Below are 16,589 nucleotides of genomic sequence, written 5' to 3'. Positions count from 1 at the left end.
TGTAAAAGGTGTGTGTGTGTGTGTGTGTGTGTGTGTGTGTGTGTACACTTTTATGGGGAGAGGGCTCCTAGCTTGCATCCAGTTCTCAGAGGAATCTATGATCCAAAAATACCTAGGGACTGCATCTGAACTTAGAGCATTCTCTGACTTTAGAGTCAAAATAGACTGTAGCCAGATTCTTTGGGCAGGTTATAGACCCTCTCTCTGAGACTTAGTTTCCTCCTTAGTAAAATGGGATAGGCCTGTGAAATAGGTATCCTTAATCTGAAAATTAGAGCTAATAATAGTAAGTATTTGTTGGGTTCCCCAAACTTCTAACTGGTGTGTGCCCTTGACCAACATCTCCCCATTTCCCCCAGTCCCCAGCCCTTGCAAACCACCATTCTACTCTTGTTTCTATTGAGTTTGGCTTTTTTCGATTCCACGTATAAGTGACATTCTATAGTATTTTGTCTTTCTGTGTCTGACTTACTTGACTTAGTATAATGCCCTCAAGGTCCATCCATGTTATTATAATTGGCAGTATTTCCTTCTTTCTCGTGGCTGGATAATAGTCTGTTGTATGTAAATACCATGTCTTCTTGATCTGTTCATCCACTGATGGACTCTTAGATTGTTTCTATATCTTGGCTATTATTGTGAATAATGCTGCAGTGATCATGGGAGTGCAGATATCTCTTTGAGATTCTGATTTCATTTCCTTTGGATATATATCCAGAAGTGAGATTGCTAGATCATAGGGTAGTTCTGTTTTAAATTTTTTGAGGAACCTCCATACTGTTTTCCAGGTAGCTGAATCAATTTACATTCCCACCAACAGTGCACGAGGGTTCCCTTTGCTTCACATCCCTTGCTAACACTTACTATCTCTTGTCTTTTTGGTAATAGCCATTCTGACAGATGTAAGGTGATATTTTGATTTGCATTTCCCTGATGATGATGATTGTCACGTTGAGCATCTTTTCATGTACCTCTTGGCCATTTGTATCTCTTTGGAAAATGTCTGTTCAGGTTCTCTGCCTATTTTTGATCAGATTGTTAGTGGGGTTTTATTTTTTTGCTATTGATGTTGGATGAGTTCCTTGTATGTTTTGGATATTAGCCCTTTATCAAATAGATGGTGTACAGATACTTTCTCCCATTCTGTAGGTTTCCTTTCATTTTGTTGATGATTTCTTTTGCTGCGCAGATGCTTTCTTTATAGCTAAATGTAGTCCCACTTATTTATTTTTGCTTTTGTTGCTTGTGCTTTAGGTATCCTATCCAAGAAGTCATTGCCAACCAATGTCCAGGAACTTTATCACTATGTTTTCTTCTGGGAGCTTTGTGGTTTTAGGTGTCATGTTTAAGTCTTTAATCAATTTCAAGTTAATTTTCATGCGTGTATAAGGACCCAGATTCGTTCTTCTGCTCATGGTTACTCAGTTTTCTCAGTGCCACTAATTGAAGAGACTATCTTTTACCTGTTGAGTATTTTTGGCTCTCTTATCAAATGTTAGTTGACTGTATATGCAAGGGTTTATTTCTGGGCTTAATTCTGTTCCACTGCTCTGTGTGTCTCTTTTTATGCAAGTACCATACTGTTTTAATTACTGTAGCTTTGTAGTATAGTTTGGAATCAGGAAGTGTGATGCCTCCAGCTTTGTTCTTCCTTGTCAAGATTGTTTTGGCTGTTAGGGGTCTTTTGTGGTTCCACTTATTCTAAATGTTTTGATACTTTTCTAAGTCCTTAGTTGCTGTACCTTTTTAATCTTCATGACAACACAATGAAGATGGTGCCATTATCTCCCATATTATAAGATGGGGAAACAAACCCAGAGAGGTGTAAATTATTTACTCCATACCACACAACTAATTAAATAAGTGGCAGAGCGGGATTTGTAATGTACAACAGACTCCTATCTGATGCAGAGGTTAGATGTTACAGTCAATATAGAACAAAAACTGTTAGTCAGAATTTCCCTTTAAAAATCCCTAAAATTGGCCATAATGCATAGTGTCATACTGTCTTTCAGTTACTTCAGCATAACTGGCTTTTCTCCATTTTTGGAACAGAATGCTTTTTCTTCATCTGAGTAACAGATGAAGTCATTGGCATAGGTTTGGAAGCCATATTGTTGAAAAAAAATTTTTTTATCTTTAAACGCTGGACACAAGTGCAGTTTTGTTTCTGTGAGTTCCGTATGTGCTTTGCAGTGTGTCCTGCCTGCCAGGCTGCCGGCACGGCGCCTGGAACACGGTGGGCGCTGAGTGACTCGAAGCCAGCCTTGTTCCCCTTGTTCTCAGCCTTTCCCTTGGCCACTCCCACACAGTGCCACCTCTGGTGCCTTGGCCCACTGCTTTCCTCACCTCCTCTCACCCTAAAGGCCCTTTTTGCTGATCTGATTCTCACCTGATTTTTTTTTTTTTTCCTCTCAGCCCACACTGATCTTGCCCTGGTTCATCTGATTTCCCCAGTGTGGAGAGCTTAAACTTCACAGAGGCAGTATGTTCTGTGGGGTTTGCTCTCCAGAACTCTTAGCACAGATTGGAGTCTAACGTGGGGCTCAGTTGTGGCAGAGATAGGGGCCTATCTGTATCCCTGTTCTGGTTCTATATAACGCGCGTGGGTTGAATGCCCCCAGGGCATCACGGAAGCTGAGCGAGAGGCTTTTGAGCTGCTCCCAGATGATGAGCGCCAGTGCATCAAGTGCAAGACCACGTGCTTCCTATCAGCCCTGGCCTGCTATGACTGCCCAGACGGCCTTGTCTGCCTTTCCCACATCAATGACCTCTGCAAGTGCTCCAGTAGCCGGCAGTACCTGCGGTGAGCAGGGGGCCTACTGAAGAAAGCGGGCTGAGGAGAGGGCTGCAGAGCTGGGCCAGATGTGTGCTTCCCTGCCGTCTTCCTCCAGGTATCGATACACCTTGGATGAGCTCCCTGCCATGCTGCATAAGCTGAAGGTTCGGGCCGAGTCCTTTGACACCTGGGCCAACAAAGTTCGAGTGGCCCTGGAGGTGGAGGATGGGCGGAAGCGCAGTGAGTGATGGGGGGGACGGAGGGACTCCACAGGCAAGTTCTCTTCCCTTTTCTTCTGGAACCCACCCCCACCCCCTTCCTCTGCCTTTACTCAGTACTGCCTACTCCTTGCCGCTTTCATTCTCTCCCCAGGCCTTGAAGAGCTGAGGGCGCTAGAGTCTGAGGCCCGTGAGCGGAGGTTCCCAAACAGTGAGCTGCTGCAGCGACTAAAGAACTGCCTGAGCGAGGCGGAGGCTTGCGTGTCCCGGGCTCTGGGACTCGTCAGCGGCCAGGAAGCTGGGTATGGCAGTGGGAGGTGGCGGGCTCAGGTTCTGCCTGCTGAGGAGCCGGCACCTAGGAGGAGTGGACTCTGAGCGCCACTGGGCAGATGACAAGCACTGCCGTGCGGGGTGGCCTAAGAGGTGTTGGGAGGGCAAGGAGATCAGGCAACTAGAATGGAGAAGAGTGCTAAGAAAGCTAGAAATGGTTCTTTTTATCAGTACCTGGAGATTTCCGGCAGGCTTAGGGATTTTGTGGGCAGGGAGGAGTTGTGGAAGGTTTAGGGACAAGAAGCATCAGCCTGATCAGAGAATTCACGATAGAGGATGAGTTGAAAAGTCCAGCTTCTGTTACCATCATTTAATTTCTAAGCCCCCCCCCCCCGCCATATATCCTATATTCCCCTCTTCTTATTTGCTCTCATCATATGTATGTGCTGAAATATTAAACCCCCCTCCTCTAATCTGGACAGTTGGGGGCACTGTGGAGTAGGAGGCATGATCAAGGTGGGCAGGTGTGAGGAAAGGTGTTGGGTCTGAGCACAGAGATGGAGGGAGGGGACTGGGTTTGGACCTGAAACCCCACATGTGAAACTCCATAGCCCCCACAGGGTGGCTGGTCTACAGATGACCCTGGCTGAGCTCCGGGCCTTTCTGGACCAGATGAACAACCTGCCTTGTGCCATGCACCAGATTGGGGATGTCAAGGTGAGGAGGAGTGCACTCAGAGTGCTGATGAGGGTTCAGGGGGATTGGGAGACCTGAGCAGCAGGCCACTCTTGGCTTCCTTAAAAAGCGTCAAAAATATTTGGGCAAGACAGGATGCGCCTGTCAGAGTAACAGGAGCTGGGAGGCAAAGGGGCGGGTGGCAGGGGTGTAAGTACAGGATGCAGAGTCAAGAGAAGGTGTCCTGGTGGGAGGTGGATGAGGAGAAAGGAACAAGGATATTTGTGGGCCTGGAAAGCTTGAGTCAAGTTCAGGAAGGGAGAGGAGAGGTGGGACGAAGAGGGCAGTGGACACCAGTGTAAGCGTAAGGGTTTGTGAGGAGGCCAAGCGTAGCAGAGTGTTTTTAAGGCAGAGGGTCTCCTGGTGCTGTACATCAGAATCCTCTGGGGACTGAAACAAAGCATAGACTCCTGACCAAACCCTATTAAGACTCTAAGGGTGGGGCCCAGGAATCTGTGTTTAACAAATTCCCCAGGGTATTCTAGCGGGCAGGAACCTTAGGGCATGGCAAAGGAGGAGAGCGCAGCCCATGTTAGGCTCTCTTCCCAAATACTGGCAGGTAAGAAGGTAGGTGGGGCAAAGGTATTTGGTGGTGGGACCTCCAAGTGGGCCCAGCTGAGGAGTCTGTTGTTCTTCTGTATCCTGGTAGGGTATTCTGGAACAGGTGGAGGCCTACCAGGCTGAGGCCCGTGAGGCCCTGGCCTCACTGCCCTCCAGCCCAGGGCTACTGCAGTCCCTGTTGGAGAGGGGGCAGCAGCTGGGGGTGGAGGTGCCTGAGGCCCAGCAGCTCCAGCGGCAGGTGGAACAGGCGCGATGGCTGGATGAGGTGAAGCGAACGCTGGCCCCCTCAGCCCGAAGGGGCACCCTGGCTGTCATGCGGGGACTGTTGGTCGCGGGTGCTAGCGTCGCCCCTAGCCCTGCTGTCGATAAGGCCCGGGCTGAGCTGCAGGAGCTGCTGACCATTGCGGAACGCTGGGAGGAGAAAGCCCACCTCTGCCTGGAGGCCAGGTAGGTCCAGCCCTCTCCCCGCCCCGCCCCCCGGCCCCAACCTTCAAGGTTTAGTGGGAAAGCTGATGGGGTGATTTCCATGGGTGGCCTTGGGTACCAGACTCCAGTGCTCGTGTATTGACTTTCTTCCTTCTTTTGTTCCCTAGTTTATCTTTTTTTTTTTTTTTTTTTTTTAACTACATGTATACATAGAGGCAGAGCTAGGCTTACGGGGAAGCAGAGATGGACAGATACGGATAGAGGACTAGCCCCACTGGCTGACGTGGGCACACACACTAATGGGCGGACGGACAGGTGCCAGGCAAAGCCCCGCAGGGCACCCTGACATACTGTGGCGCCAGGGGCGCACCGCCGCTTGTGGCGGCCGTGCAAGCAGGCTGACAGGCAGAGAAGCCGAGGCGCAGAGGCCACGGCAGAAGTTGGGTGGGCGTGTGCGGTCTGGAGCGAGCAGGACCGGCAGCCCTCTGTAGGCGGAGTGCTAGCAAGTAGGCCCAAGTGGCCTCTCCAGGGGCCGCTGCCGATGTATCTGCTGGGCAGGCCAGGCTGCCGGTCAGGCAGATCACTCTAGACTGAGGCCTCTTTTTTTTCCCCTTACCTTTAGGCAGAAGCATCCACCAGCCACGCTCGAGGCCATAATCCACGAGGCAGAAAACATCCCTGTTCACCTGCCCAACATCCAGGCTCTCAAGGAGGCTCTTGCTAAGGCCCGGGCCTGGATCGCTGATGTGGACGAGATTCAGGTGAGGAACCTGTCGCCCCCTGAACCTCTACCCTAGATCTTCAGTCCAGCAAAGAGAGCTGGCATACATCGGGTTGGGCTGGCTTGGCTAGAGAAGCAGTCCAGCCCAGTGAAAGGAGGCAAAATATGCTTGGCAGCGAGCCATGGGAGGAGGGCTCGCAAGGCCAGCCTGAGGGTGGAGAGGTTGTGGAAAGGGTCAGGAGGGTAGGGGCAGGGAGGGTGGAAGAGGCAGGCCACAACAAAATGATGAGTCCGATGGTCACGGGCACTGACCGGATTACCTGCAGGCTGAGCCGGCGGCTGTGGGGGTTGTAGGGGGGCGCTTCCCTTCGCATGATCCCTGTTTGGTTCTGCCCAGAGACTCCAAGTCTGGTGCCTCTTCCCAGCTCAGGGCCAGGCACAGAGTAACCTCAGTAAATGCTGGCAAGTTGACTTGAGCTCTCTCTTGCCTCTGTCCCAGAATGGCGACCACTACCCCTGCTTGGATGACTTAGAGGGCCTGGTGGCTGTGGGCCGGGACCTACCTGTGGGGTTGGAGGAGCTGAGACAGCTAGAGCTACAGGTGCTGACAGCGCACTCCTGGAGGGAGAAGGCCTCCAAGACCTTCCTCAAGAAGAACTCTTGCTACACACTGCTGGAGGTGAGGCCTGGGCCCTGACCGCCCCCCCCCCCCCCCCCCGCCAGCCTCTCCTGCCTCCAGCCCAGCTGTTGTGAGGCGGCTCACAGGAGACCGTGGGGCTTGCGGGGCCCTGGCAGTGGGAGGGAGGGGAGGCCTACTCATCCACGCCCTGTCTGCCTGCTTTAGGTGCTCTGCCCGTGTGCAGACGCCGGCTCGGACAGCACTAAACGCAGCCGGTGGATGGAGAAGGAGCTGGGGTTGTACAAATCTGACACGGAGCTGCTGGGACTGTCCGCACAGGACCTCAGGGACCCAGGCTCTGTGGTAAGGAGCGAGGACTCACAGTGAGCGGAGAGCCTGGCGGTGATAAGTGTCTGAGCGGGGCCGCCCTGGGCGGACTGCTTGCTCCCTAGGCCTCGCTTCTCCTGGTTTGGGAGTAGGGTGTTGATGGGGCCGGAGGAGGGAGGGGACGGACGGGCCGCTGACCCCCTCTCCCGCTGTCCTGGGCATGCCAGATCGTGGCCTTCAAGGAGGGGGAGCAGAAGGAGAAGGAGGGTATCCTGCAGCTGCGTCGCGCCAACTCCGCCAAGCCCAGTCCACTGGCATCGTCGGCCACGGCTTCCTCTGCACCCTCTGTCTGTGTGTGTGGGCAGGTGCCGGCTGGGGCGGGAGCGCTGCAGTGTGACCTGTGTCAGGACTGGTTCCATGGGCGATGTGTGTCGGTACCCCGCCTCCTCAGCTCCCCGAGGCCTAGTCCCACCGCGTCCCCACTGCTGGCCTGGTGGGAGTGGGACACCAAATTCTTGTGTCCGCTGTGCATGCGCTCACGGCGCCCGCGCCTGGAGACCATCCTGGCACTGCTGGTGGCCCTGCAGAGACTGCCCGTGCGGCTGCCTGAGGGCGAGGCCCTGCAGTGTCTCACAGAGAGGGCCATCAGCTGGCAAGGCCGTGCCAGGCAGGCTTTGGCCTCTGAGGACGTGACTGCTCTGTTGGGACGGCTGGCTGAGCTTCGCCAGCGGCTGCAGGCTGAGCCCAAGCCTGAGGAACCCCCTACCTACCCTTCAGCCCCTGCCTCTGACCCTCTCAGAGAAGGCAGTGGCAAGGATATGCCCAAGGTGAGCTGCCCGCCCCAGCTCTTGCCCTCCCATTCCTGTCTCCTTGCCCCGCCCCTGTTTAGGCTCCAGCCCCATCCCTGCTCTCTGACTTCCGACCTCTCTCTCGGCCCGGCCTCCCTGCCCCATTCTACATTCCGCCCAGATCCCCCGACTGCTCCTTGCCGCAGCCTTTGTCTGCTCTCCTCCTCCAGGAGGTGGAACGTGCCGAGTCGGGGGTCGGTGGGGAACAGGGCCTGGTTCTTCAGTCACCACCATCCGTCCTCGCTCTCCTTGGCAGGTCCCGGGCTTGCTGGAGAACGGAGACAGTGTGACCAGCCCTGAGAAGGTAGCCCCGGGGGAGGGCTCAGGTAAGAGAGGTAGGTCCAGGTGTGGGTAGGCTGCTGATTGGATATCCCCAGGGCCCCGTGTGCTCCTCGGCTCACAGTGGGGGGTGGGGGTGGAGGGGTACAACCCAGAGCAGCATCTAACCCAGCCTGTCCCTGCAACCCACCAGACCTGGAGCTGCTGTCGTCGCTGTTGCCACAGTTGACTGGCCCCGCGTTAGAGCTGCCTGAGGCCACCCGGGCCCCTCTGGAGGAGCTCATGTTAGAAGGGGACCTGCTTGAGGTGACCCTGGATGAGAACCACAGCATCTGGCAGCTACTGCGGGCTGGGCAGCCTCCAGACATGGAGCGGATCCGCACACTTCTGGAGGTGAGGACAGGGATCGCGGACAGGGCCAGGAGGTCAGGCCAAGGAGGCAGGGATCCCAGGCCTGACCACTGGCCCACACCTCTTTCTGCCTGTCTGATACACAGCTGGAGAAGGCAGAGCGCCATGGGAGCCGGGCACGGGGCCGGGCATTGGAGAGGCGGCGACGGCGGAAGGTGGATCGGGGTGGGGAGGGCGATGACCCAGCCCGAGAGGAGCTAGAGCCAAAGAGGGTACGGAGCTCAGGGCCAGAGGCCGAGGAGGCCCAGGAGGAGGAGGAGCTGGAGGAGGAGACTGGGGGTGAGGGCCCCCCCCAACCCCTGCCCACCACTGGCAGCCCCAGCACCCAGGAGAACCAGAATGGCTTGGAGCCGGCGCTAGGGGCCACTTCAGGCCCCACGGCCCCTTTCTCTACTCTGACTCCTCGGCTGCATGTGCCCTGCCCGCAGCAGCCGCCTCAGCAACAGTTGTGACAGTGGCTGAGCCTAGCACAGATCCCCCACAGAGACCCCCCCCCCCTTGGCCTCAAGGATCCTCTGACCATCAAGCCTGCTTCTTGGGAGGTGGGCAAGAAGGGGGGATGGCCACCCCCCTCCCCCCCGAGCCCACTCCCGAGTCCCTTGACTTTTATATTCTGACTCCAAGGTATTGTTCAGACCTCAGCTCCTGGGGGCCGGCCCCTGGAGTCCCCCTCCCTGGTAGCCTCTAACCAGCATTCCCAGACACCTGAGGCAGATAGACAGATGGATGGGCAGGTGGGCAGGGGGGTGGCTGGGGCTGGGCCAGCACCATTCCAGAGACAAGGCCAGTGCGTATGCAAACTGGGGGAAAACTCCTCTCCCTTCTCTCCCCAGTTCTGGTCCTGGCCAGGCCATGCTACACTAACCTCACCTCCCTCTCACTCTTTCTCCTCCCTCCCCTTTCCTGCCTCTCCCTCCCATCCCCCCCACCCCCACCCTACTTTCTCCGCCCCCCCCCCCCCGACTGTTCCACCCAGGAGGAGGAAACTTCACATAGCTGTGCTCACAGTTTTTTATTTTAAATGAATTTGGTTGGGGAGCTGAGCAGGCTCCTTATGATCTGAAGAAAGCTTTTGGTGCTTGTCCTCAAAACCACCTTGACCTTCTCCCCCTGTCCTGCCCTGTCTCCTTTCCTCCTCCTGGGTTCATGTTGTAATAAAAGAAGATCGTTGGTGTGTAATTAATTTGTTCAAAAAAAAAAAAAAAAAGAAACTTGGTTCCAACTGAAGCCTATTTTAATTTTATTTTATTATTTTCCTCTTGTTAGAAATAAAACCCTTAGCAACATTTTTTGGAAATATGTTTCTGAAGTGCATTTCTCTTTGAAGGGGGAGAACAGTGCCTCCATCACCTGTCAGCGGAGGGCTGAAGTCTGGGAGCTCTGGGTTCTGAAAACAAGTTCTACCGGGTTCTCCTTACCTGTGGGCAAGACATCCTGAGTCTCCCCCCACCCCATCCCCAAACCAGTTTTCCCCATCTCCCAGCAGATGGGCCTGACACCTCTCGCCTAAACTTCTGCCTCAGCCCCCTCCCGCTTTATGCCCTCCAGTCCGTCCTCAAAGCCCCCCAGAGGCATTTTTGGTTTTGGCTTTATTGAGATATAATTTATACATCGTAAAGTTTACCTGTTTTAAATGTAAAATTCAGTGATTTAGAGCGATGTTTTCTAAAGTACAGAACTGATGATGTCACTCTTGCTGCTTAAAACCATCCATGATGCTTTATTGCCCTTAAGATCAAGGTTATATTTATAATCTCATTCTTTCTGGAATGCTTTCCTGTCCGACCCATATGCCATGTTCAGGGATGCTTCCCTGACTTTTCTCTACCCTAAAGGGTTTCTTCGGCCCTGTGAATGGAGAGTAAAGCTCAGATGTGTGGTCATTTGCAGCCCAAGTTCACTTTTACAGCTTTATTGTGATATAATTTATATACATCATACAGTTTACCCACTTAAAGTATACAATTCAGTGGCTTTTAGTATATTCTAGTTGTGCAACCGTCACTGCAAAAGATTTTAGAATGTTTTTTCATCATTCCAAAATGAAACCACACTCCTTAGGCATCACACCCCTGTCCCGGCCCCTGCCCCCCACCCCCCCAACCCCACCTCCCCCACCCCGTCCCCCTGGCCCTTCAACCCTAGGCTACCACTAATCTATATGGATTTGCCTATTTTGGACATTTTATATAAATGGAATCATACAATTTGTGATCCTTTGTGACTGTGTTCTTTTGCTTAGCATAATGGTTTCAAGCCGAGTTCGCTTTTAAATGTAAATATGAATGGTGCCTTTATATCGGACAGTTTTCTTCTCCCCACCCCCCTTCTGGGTCCTGGAGTTTTTTTGTTTTGGGTTTTTTTTTTTTTTTAAGATTTCATTTATTTAGAGAGTGAGCGTGCGTGTGAGCAGGGGGAGGGGCAGAGGGAGAGAGTCTCAAGCATACTCCCCGAGTGCGGAGCCCCAACCTGGGGCTCAATCTCACGACCCTGAGATCATGACCTGAGCCACCCGAGCGCCTCCAGAGTCATGAAAGTGAGGGTGTTGGACTAGATTGGGGACTATCACTACTCTGCCCTTTCTCATTGTGGGTGCTCGCTCAATGGGTTCATTTTGCTCCATTTCTCCCCCTTCCCAAGACTTCCAGTTGATAGGAACCTAGTGATGAGTGAGAAGGCCCACCCTCTTCTGGTAGCTTTGATTGGTGGGAGGGACTGGCTCAGCTCTGCCTCCAGTCTTGTGGTCAGGAGGTACTGGGCTGTAGAAGTTAAGGGGAGGCAGAAGCCAGTGGACACCCCTGTCCTGCACCCAGTTCAACCCCAGGCCCCGGTCTAGGGGAAAAGGCTGGCCTTTTGTCTGCCTGCCTATTTGGAATTGGTCATGAAAGGAGGGTTGGAGAAGACACCTCAGAAGAAGACGGGCTTGTGAGCTACTACAGAGACAGGAGGGGGCTCAGGCTCAGCACTCACTGCCATTCCCACCCAAGGCAGTCTGCCCCCAGAAGCGGCCCAACAGGACAGGAAGAAGGGTACCTGTGACCTCCAGCAGCTCCCAGGCTGGCAAATTGCTGGGCCCAGGCTGGGGTCTTCCAGGTTACGGCCCAGCCCTCAGCGGTTTGCAGACCACCTTTTCCATCTCGGCACTGCCCTGCCCCAGGCCTCACAGTGGACGTGCATCCCGGGGCTTCGGCCGGAGAGGCCCCCGCTCCGAGCCTGTAAGCCCCAGGTTAAACGTGGCCTCTTCCAGAGAGCTCGCTCTGGTGGCACAGAGGTCACCTTTTCCCAGGCACTCACCTAGGAAGGAGTGACTGGCCGTGGTGGGGAGGGGACGAGTGGGGGGTGCAGACGAGTGGGGGATGGGGAGAAAGGATCCCGAAAGAAGAGGGTATCTTCGGGTCGAAGTCGTTTTCTATGAGACACCTCCTTGCGCTGCTGCTGCATCCTCCCAGAAGTTACCGCGTCGCTCCGGATGGCTCCTGAGTCTGCAGGTGGCGAGGAGGGGAAGAGGCTGTACTGGTACTGAGGACTTAGCCCAACTCCTTCTCTCGGGCCCAACTGACTCCTTTCCTCCTAGTGCTTCCAGTGTCCCTTGTGTGGCGTCTCCAACACTCTAGGATTAATGGGTCTGCTTCTCCCACCGTTCCGGGAGCTCCCGGAGGGAGCGCAAGGCCCAGGCCCAAGTCCTCTGCCCCCGCTTCTAGTCAGGCTCCTGCACAGTCCGGGCTCCGAAGGAGGGGGACAGGAGCAGCGTTTGGAAGCCCACTGCATACGAACTCTATGCCCTTCGCACTACATAAATCTTGGTAAAGGTGTTACCCTAGGAGAGTGGGGTCTGGACCCCAGGTCCGTGGTCACTGGGGGCCTGAAGGAGCAGACGCTGAGCGTGCTGCTCAGAAGTCCTGAAATTGTGGGGATGGGAGAAGAGGGATTCCGAGGCAGATACGGTCTCCGCCCCCCCTGGGGTGCTCTTCGCAAAGGGAAGGGAGCAGTCCCTTAGGAACCCCCTCCTGGGTGCCAGCTCCATGTGAGACATTTCACAAAGTTCCCGTCAGACACGCGGGAAGCAGACCCCTCAAAGAATAGGCCTCGCCTGGGCATGTCAGCCCGGCAGAGCTGGGTTTCCCACCAATTCTGAGCCGACAGCTCTGTGCTGCAGGACACAAGGGGCCCGAAGTAATCAGCCTGCACCCAGGAAGTATTTCATGGGGGTGGGGGCTCCTCATTGGTCTCTGCCACTGGCAGGTGGGGACTCAGCAATGCTACAGCCAGATTGGCCTTGGTAGGTAGAAGTCCGTGTTGCTGAACTTGTGCGTAACCTTCATGCCTGCCTGTATTCATTATTGTTGAGTAACAGATTACTCCAAAAACTTGGTGGCTTAAAACCATGACATTTATCTCACAATTCCCGTAGGTCAGGAATCTGGGCACAACTTAGCTGGCTCTCAATTTCGGGGTCTTGCAGGCTGCAGTCATCTCAAGGCTCGACTGGGGAAGGATCCGCTTCCAAGCTCACTCACATGGGTGTGGGCAGGATTCAATTCCTTGAGGGTGGTTGGACCAGGGCCTCAGTTCCTCACTGCCTGTTGGTTGCCCTGATTTCCTTGTCATGTGGGTCTTTCTCCATAGGGCAGCTCATAACATGGCCACTTACTTCATCAGACCAGTCAAGTGAGATGAGACCGAGAGAGAGAAAATTGCATGAGTGTAAGATGGAAGTCAGTCTTGACCCAATCTCTGAAGTGACATCCAACCACTTTTGCAATATTCTCCTCAGCAGGAGTAAGTCACTAGGTTCAGGCCACGCTCGAGGGAAGGGGATGACACAAGAGTGTGAATACCAGGAGGTGAAGATCACTGGTGTGCCATCTTGGCGACTGACTACTATAGCTCATTCTCTGGCCCCCAATGATTTACATCCCTTCCACTTGCAGAATACATTCACCCAATCCCCGCTCCATTTCGGCATCACCTCAAAGTCCAGAATCTCATCTAAATTAGGACCAGATGTGAACATGGCCCCTTGTGTGTATTCCTGAAGTATGACTCCTGAAGTACTATTTTTCTCCACCTGTAGATCTGTGAAACTTATGACACAAGTTATCTGTCCCCAACACACCCACCATACAGTGGTGAAACAGGCACAGGATAACTACCACAGACATTCCAGTTCAAAAAGGGGGAACATGGGAGACACAAAGGAGTCGTTGGTCTGTAGCAAGTCTGAAATCCAGCTGGGCAAATGGAAGTTCCTCGATTAGGTCATACACACCTACAAGGGACATTGGAAACTGTGGTCCGAATTTGTCCTGAAAAGGAAGAGGAAACAGGCTTAACGACCACCTAGCTTGTCTCTGCCACACCTCCTGATGTATTTCTCAAAGCCCTTGTGAAAGGAATGTCCACGTGGCCAGAGAGTGGGTTTAAATGGGTTACACATGATGAGTTAACTCCAACATTCTTGTTGCCCTAAACATCTGGAGAGCAGCTATGTTCGTTCACCACTATGCTATCAACACCACTGGCATTTAGAGATTCCACCCCCTACATTGTATATCTGGCATCTTAACCTCATTTAACACAGGCTACCGTTGAGTACACGTTTCAGTCAGTCAATAGAACAAATCTTAGAAATGCTCCTAGCTGCTTCAGCTAACACAGTACATCCAGGATTCCTGATAAGTGGGCACCCATATTGAAATGTTTGACCTTACCAATCAAAAAAACTCCCCAAAAGTAAAAGTCCAGGGCTAGAGGGCTTCACAGGCAGATTCTACCAAACATTTAAAGAAGAGTTAATACCTATTCTTCTCAAACTGTTCCAAAAAACAGAAGAGGAAAGAAAACTTCCAAATTCATTCTCTGAGGCCAGTATCACCCTGTTACCAAAACCAGATAAACACACCACAAAAAAGAGGACCACAGGCCAATATCTCTCATGAGTATAGTTGCAAAACTCCTCAACAAAAATGGTAGCAAACCGAATCCAAAAATACATTTTAAAAAATCATACACCACGATCAAATGGGATTTATTCCCAGGAGGCAAGGATGGTTCAATATCCACAGATCAACATGATACAACCACATTAATAAAAGAAAGGATAAGAACCATAGGATCATTTCAATAGATGCAGAAAAAGCATTTGACAAAATACAACAGCCACTCATGAAGAAAACCCTCGGCAAAGGAGGTCTAGAGGGAACATATCTCAACATAATAAAGGCTTTATATGAAAAATCCACAGCCAACATCATACTCAATGATGAAAAACTAAGAGCTCTTCCCCTAAGGTCAGGAACAAGACAGGGATGTCCACTCTCACCACCTTTATTCAACATAGTACTGGAAGTCCTAACCACAGCCATTAGACAACATAAAAAAATAAAAGGCATCCAAATTCCTAAGGAAGAAGTAAAACTTTCACTATTTGCAGATGACATGAAACTATATGGAGAAAACCCTAAAAGACTCCACCAAAAAACTACTAGAACTGATAAATGAATTCACTAAAGTCGTGGGATGAAAAATCAATGTGCAGAAATCTGTTGCATTTATATACACTAATAATGAAACAGCGGAAAGTGAAATTAAGAAAATCCCACTTATAATTGCACCAAAATAACAAAATATCTAGGAATAAACTTAACCAAAGAGGTGAAAGACCAATACTCTGAAAACTATAAAACACTGATGAAAGAAATTCAAGACAATGCAAAGAAATGGAAAGACATCCCTTGCTCACGGGTTGGAAGAACAAATATTGTTAAAATGCCTACACTACCCAAAGCAATATACAGATTTAATGCGATCCCTATCAAAATACCTACAGCATTTTTCACAGAACTAGAACAATCTTAAAATTAGTATGGAACCACAAAAGACCTTGAATAGGCAAAGCAATCTTGAAAAAGAAAAAGAAAAACCAAAAGTGGAGGTATCAACAATTCCAGAGTTCAAGTTATATTACAAAGGAGTAGTAATTAAAACAGTATGATACTGGCATAAAAATAGACACATAGATCAATGGAATAGGATAGGAAACCCAGAAATAAACCCACAATTATATGGTCAGTTAATCTGCAACAAAGGAGGAATGAATATACAATGGGAAAAAGTCTCTTCAACAAATGGTGTTGGGAAAACTAGATGGTTAGATATAAAAGAATGAAATCACTTTGTTAAACCATACACAAAAATAAACTCAAAAGGGATTAAATAACATAATAAAATAAAAAATGCAAAAAAAAGGATTAAAGACATAAATGTGAGAAAAGAAACCATAAAATCCTAGAAGAGAGCACAGGGAGTAATTTCTGTAACATCAGTCGGAGCAACATTTTTCTAGATATGTCTTCTAGGGCAAGAGAAATAAAAGCAAAAATAAACTATTGAGACCATATCAAAACAAAATGCTTCTGCACAGCAAAGGAAACAATCGACAAAACTGAAAGGCAACCTACAGAATGGGAGAAGATATCTGCAAATGACATATTGGATAAAGGGTTAGTATCCAAAATATATAAAGAACTTTCACAATTCAACACCAAGCCCCCCAAATATTCCAATTAAAAAATGGGCAGAAGACATGAACAGACATTTCTCCAAAGAAGACATACAGATGGCCAACAGACACATGAAAAGATGCTCATCATCACTTACCATCAGGAAAATGCAAATCAAAACCACAATGAGATACTACCTCATACCTATTAAAAGGGCTAAAATCAAAAACACAAGAAACAAGTGTTGGCAAGGATGTCAAGAGAAAGGAACCCTCTTGCACTGTCAGTGGGGATGCAAACTGATGCAGCCACTGTGGAAAACAGTATGGAGGTTCCTCAAAAAGTTAAAAGTAGAACTACCCTATGATCCTGTGATCACACTACTGGATATTTACCCCCAAAATACAAAAACACTAATACAAAGGGATACATGCACCCCTATGTTTATTGCAGCATTATTTACAATAGCCAAATTATGGAAGCAGCCCAAGTGGTGTCCACCAATAAATGAATGGATGAAGAAGAAGTGAGAAACACACACACACACACACACACACACACACACACACAGGAATGTTATTCAGCCATAAACGAGAATGAAATCTTGCCATTTGCAATAACGTGGATGGAGCCAGGGAGTATAATGCTAAGTGAAATAAGTCAGACAGAGAAAAACAAATACCATATGGTTTCACTGGTATGCGGAATTTAAGAAACAAAACAAGCAAAGGGAAAAAAAGTGAGAGAGAGAAAGAAGCAAACCAAGAAACAGACTCTTAACTATAGAGAACAAACTGATGATTACCAGAGGGGAGGTGGGTAGGGGAATGGAAAAAAAGAAAAGTTTGACCCTACTAAAACCAGATAAAGACATCACAAGAAATGAAAATTAT

The 16,589-nt window shown here is 50.6% G+C and overlaps 1 protein-coding gene across 4 annotated transcripts in view; it reads left to right on the top strand.

Annotated features, from left to right (window-relative positions):
• Positions 1-8,747, top strand: part of KDM5C (lysine demethylase 5C) — a 31,203-nt gene extending 22,456 nt beyond the window's left edge. For 2 of the 4 annotated variants that reach the window (XM_028092854.2, XM_028092853.2), the window contains exons 15-26: positions 2,625-2,806; positions 2,895-3,019; positions 3,152-3,299; positions 3,879-3,984; positions 4,652-5,010; positions 5,612-5,750; positions 6,210-6,389; positions 6,555-6,692; positions 6,884-7,483; positions 7,761-7,830; positions 7,977-8,176; positions 8,281-8,747. In XM_028092854.2, the coding sequence (XP_027948655.1) occupies positions 2,625-2,806; positions 2,895-3,019; positions 3,152-3,299; positions 3,879-3,984; positions 4,652-5,010; positions 5,612-5,750; positions 6,210-6,389; positions 6,555-6,692; positions 6,884-7,483; positions 7,761-7,830; positions 7,977-8,176; positions 8,281-8,646 (2,613 nt within the window). In that variant the 3' untranslated portion in view covers positions 8,647-8,747. Of the gene's footprint in view, positions 1-2,624; positions 2,807-2,894; positions 3,020-3,151; positions 3,300-3,878; positions 3,985-4,651; positions 5,011-5,611; positions 5,751-6,209; positions 6,390-6,554; positions 6,693-6,883; positions 7,484-7,760; positions 7,840-7,976; positions 8,177-8,280 lie in introns of all 4 variants that reach the window. The other 2 variants (XM_028092852.2, XM_028092851.2) reach the window with 1 other exon arrangement.
• The last annotated feature ends 7,842 nt before the right edge of the window (positions 8,748-16,589 follow it).

This window comes from Eumetopias jubatus, unplaced genomic scaffold (assembly GCF_037043125.1).
Source record: "Eumetopias jubatus isolate StellerSeaLion01/CBP00866 unplaced genomic scaffold, mEumJub1_p1.0 scaffold_11, whole genome shotgun sequence".
NCBI lineage: Eukaryota > Metazoa > Chordata > Mammalia > Carnivora > Otariidae > Eumetopias > Eumetopias jubatus.
The sequence above is the reverse complement of the archived record's forward strand: the minus strand, read 5'-3'. Positions and strand labels throughout refer to the sequence as shown.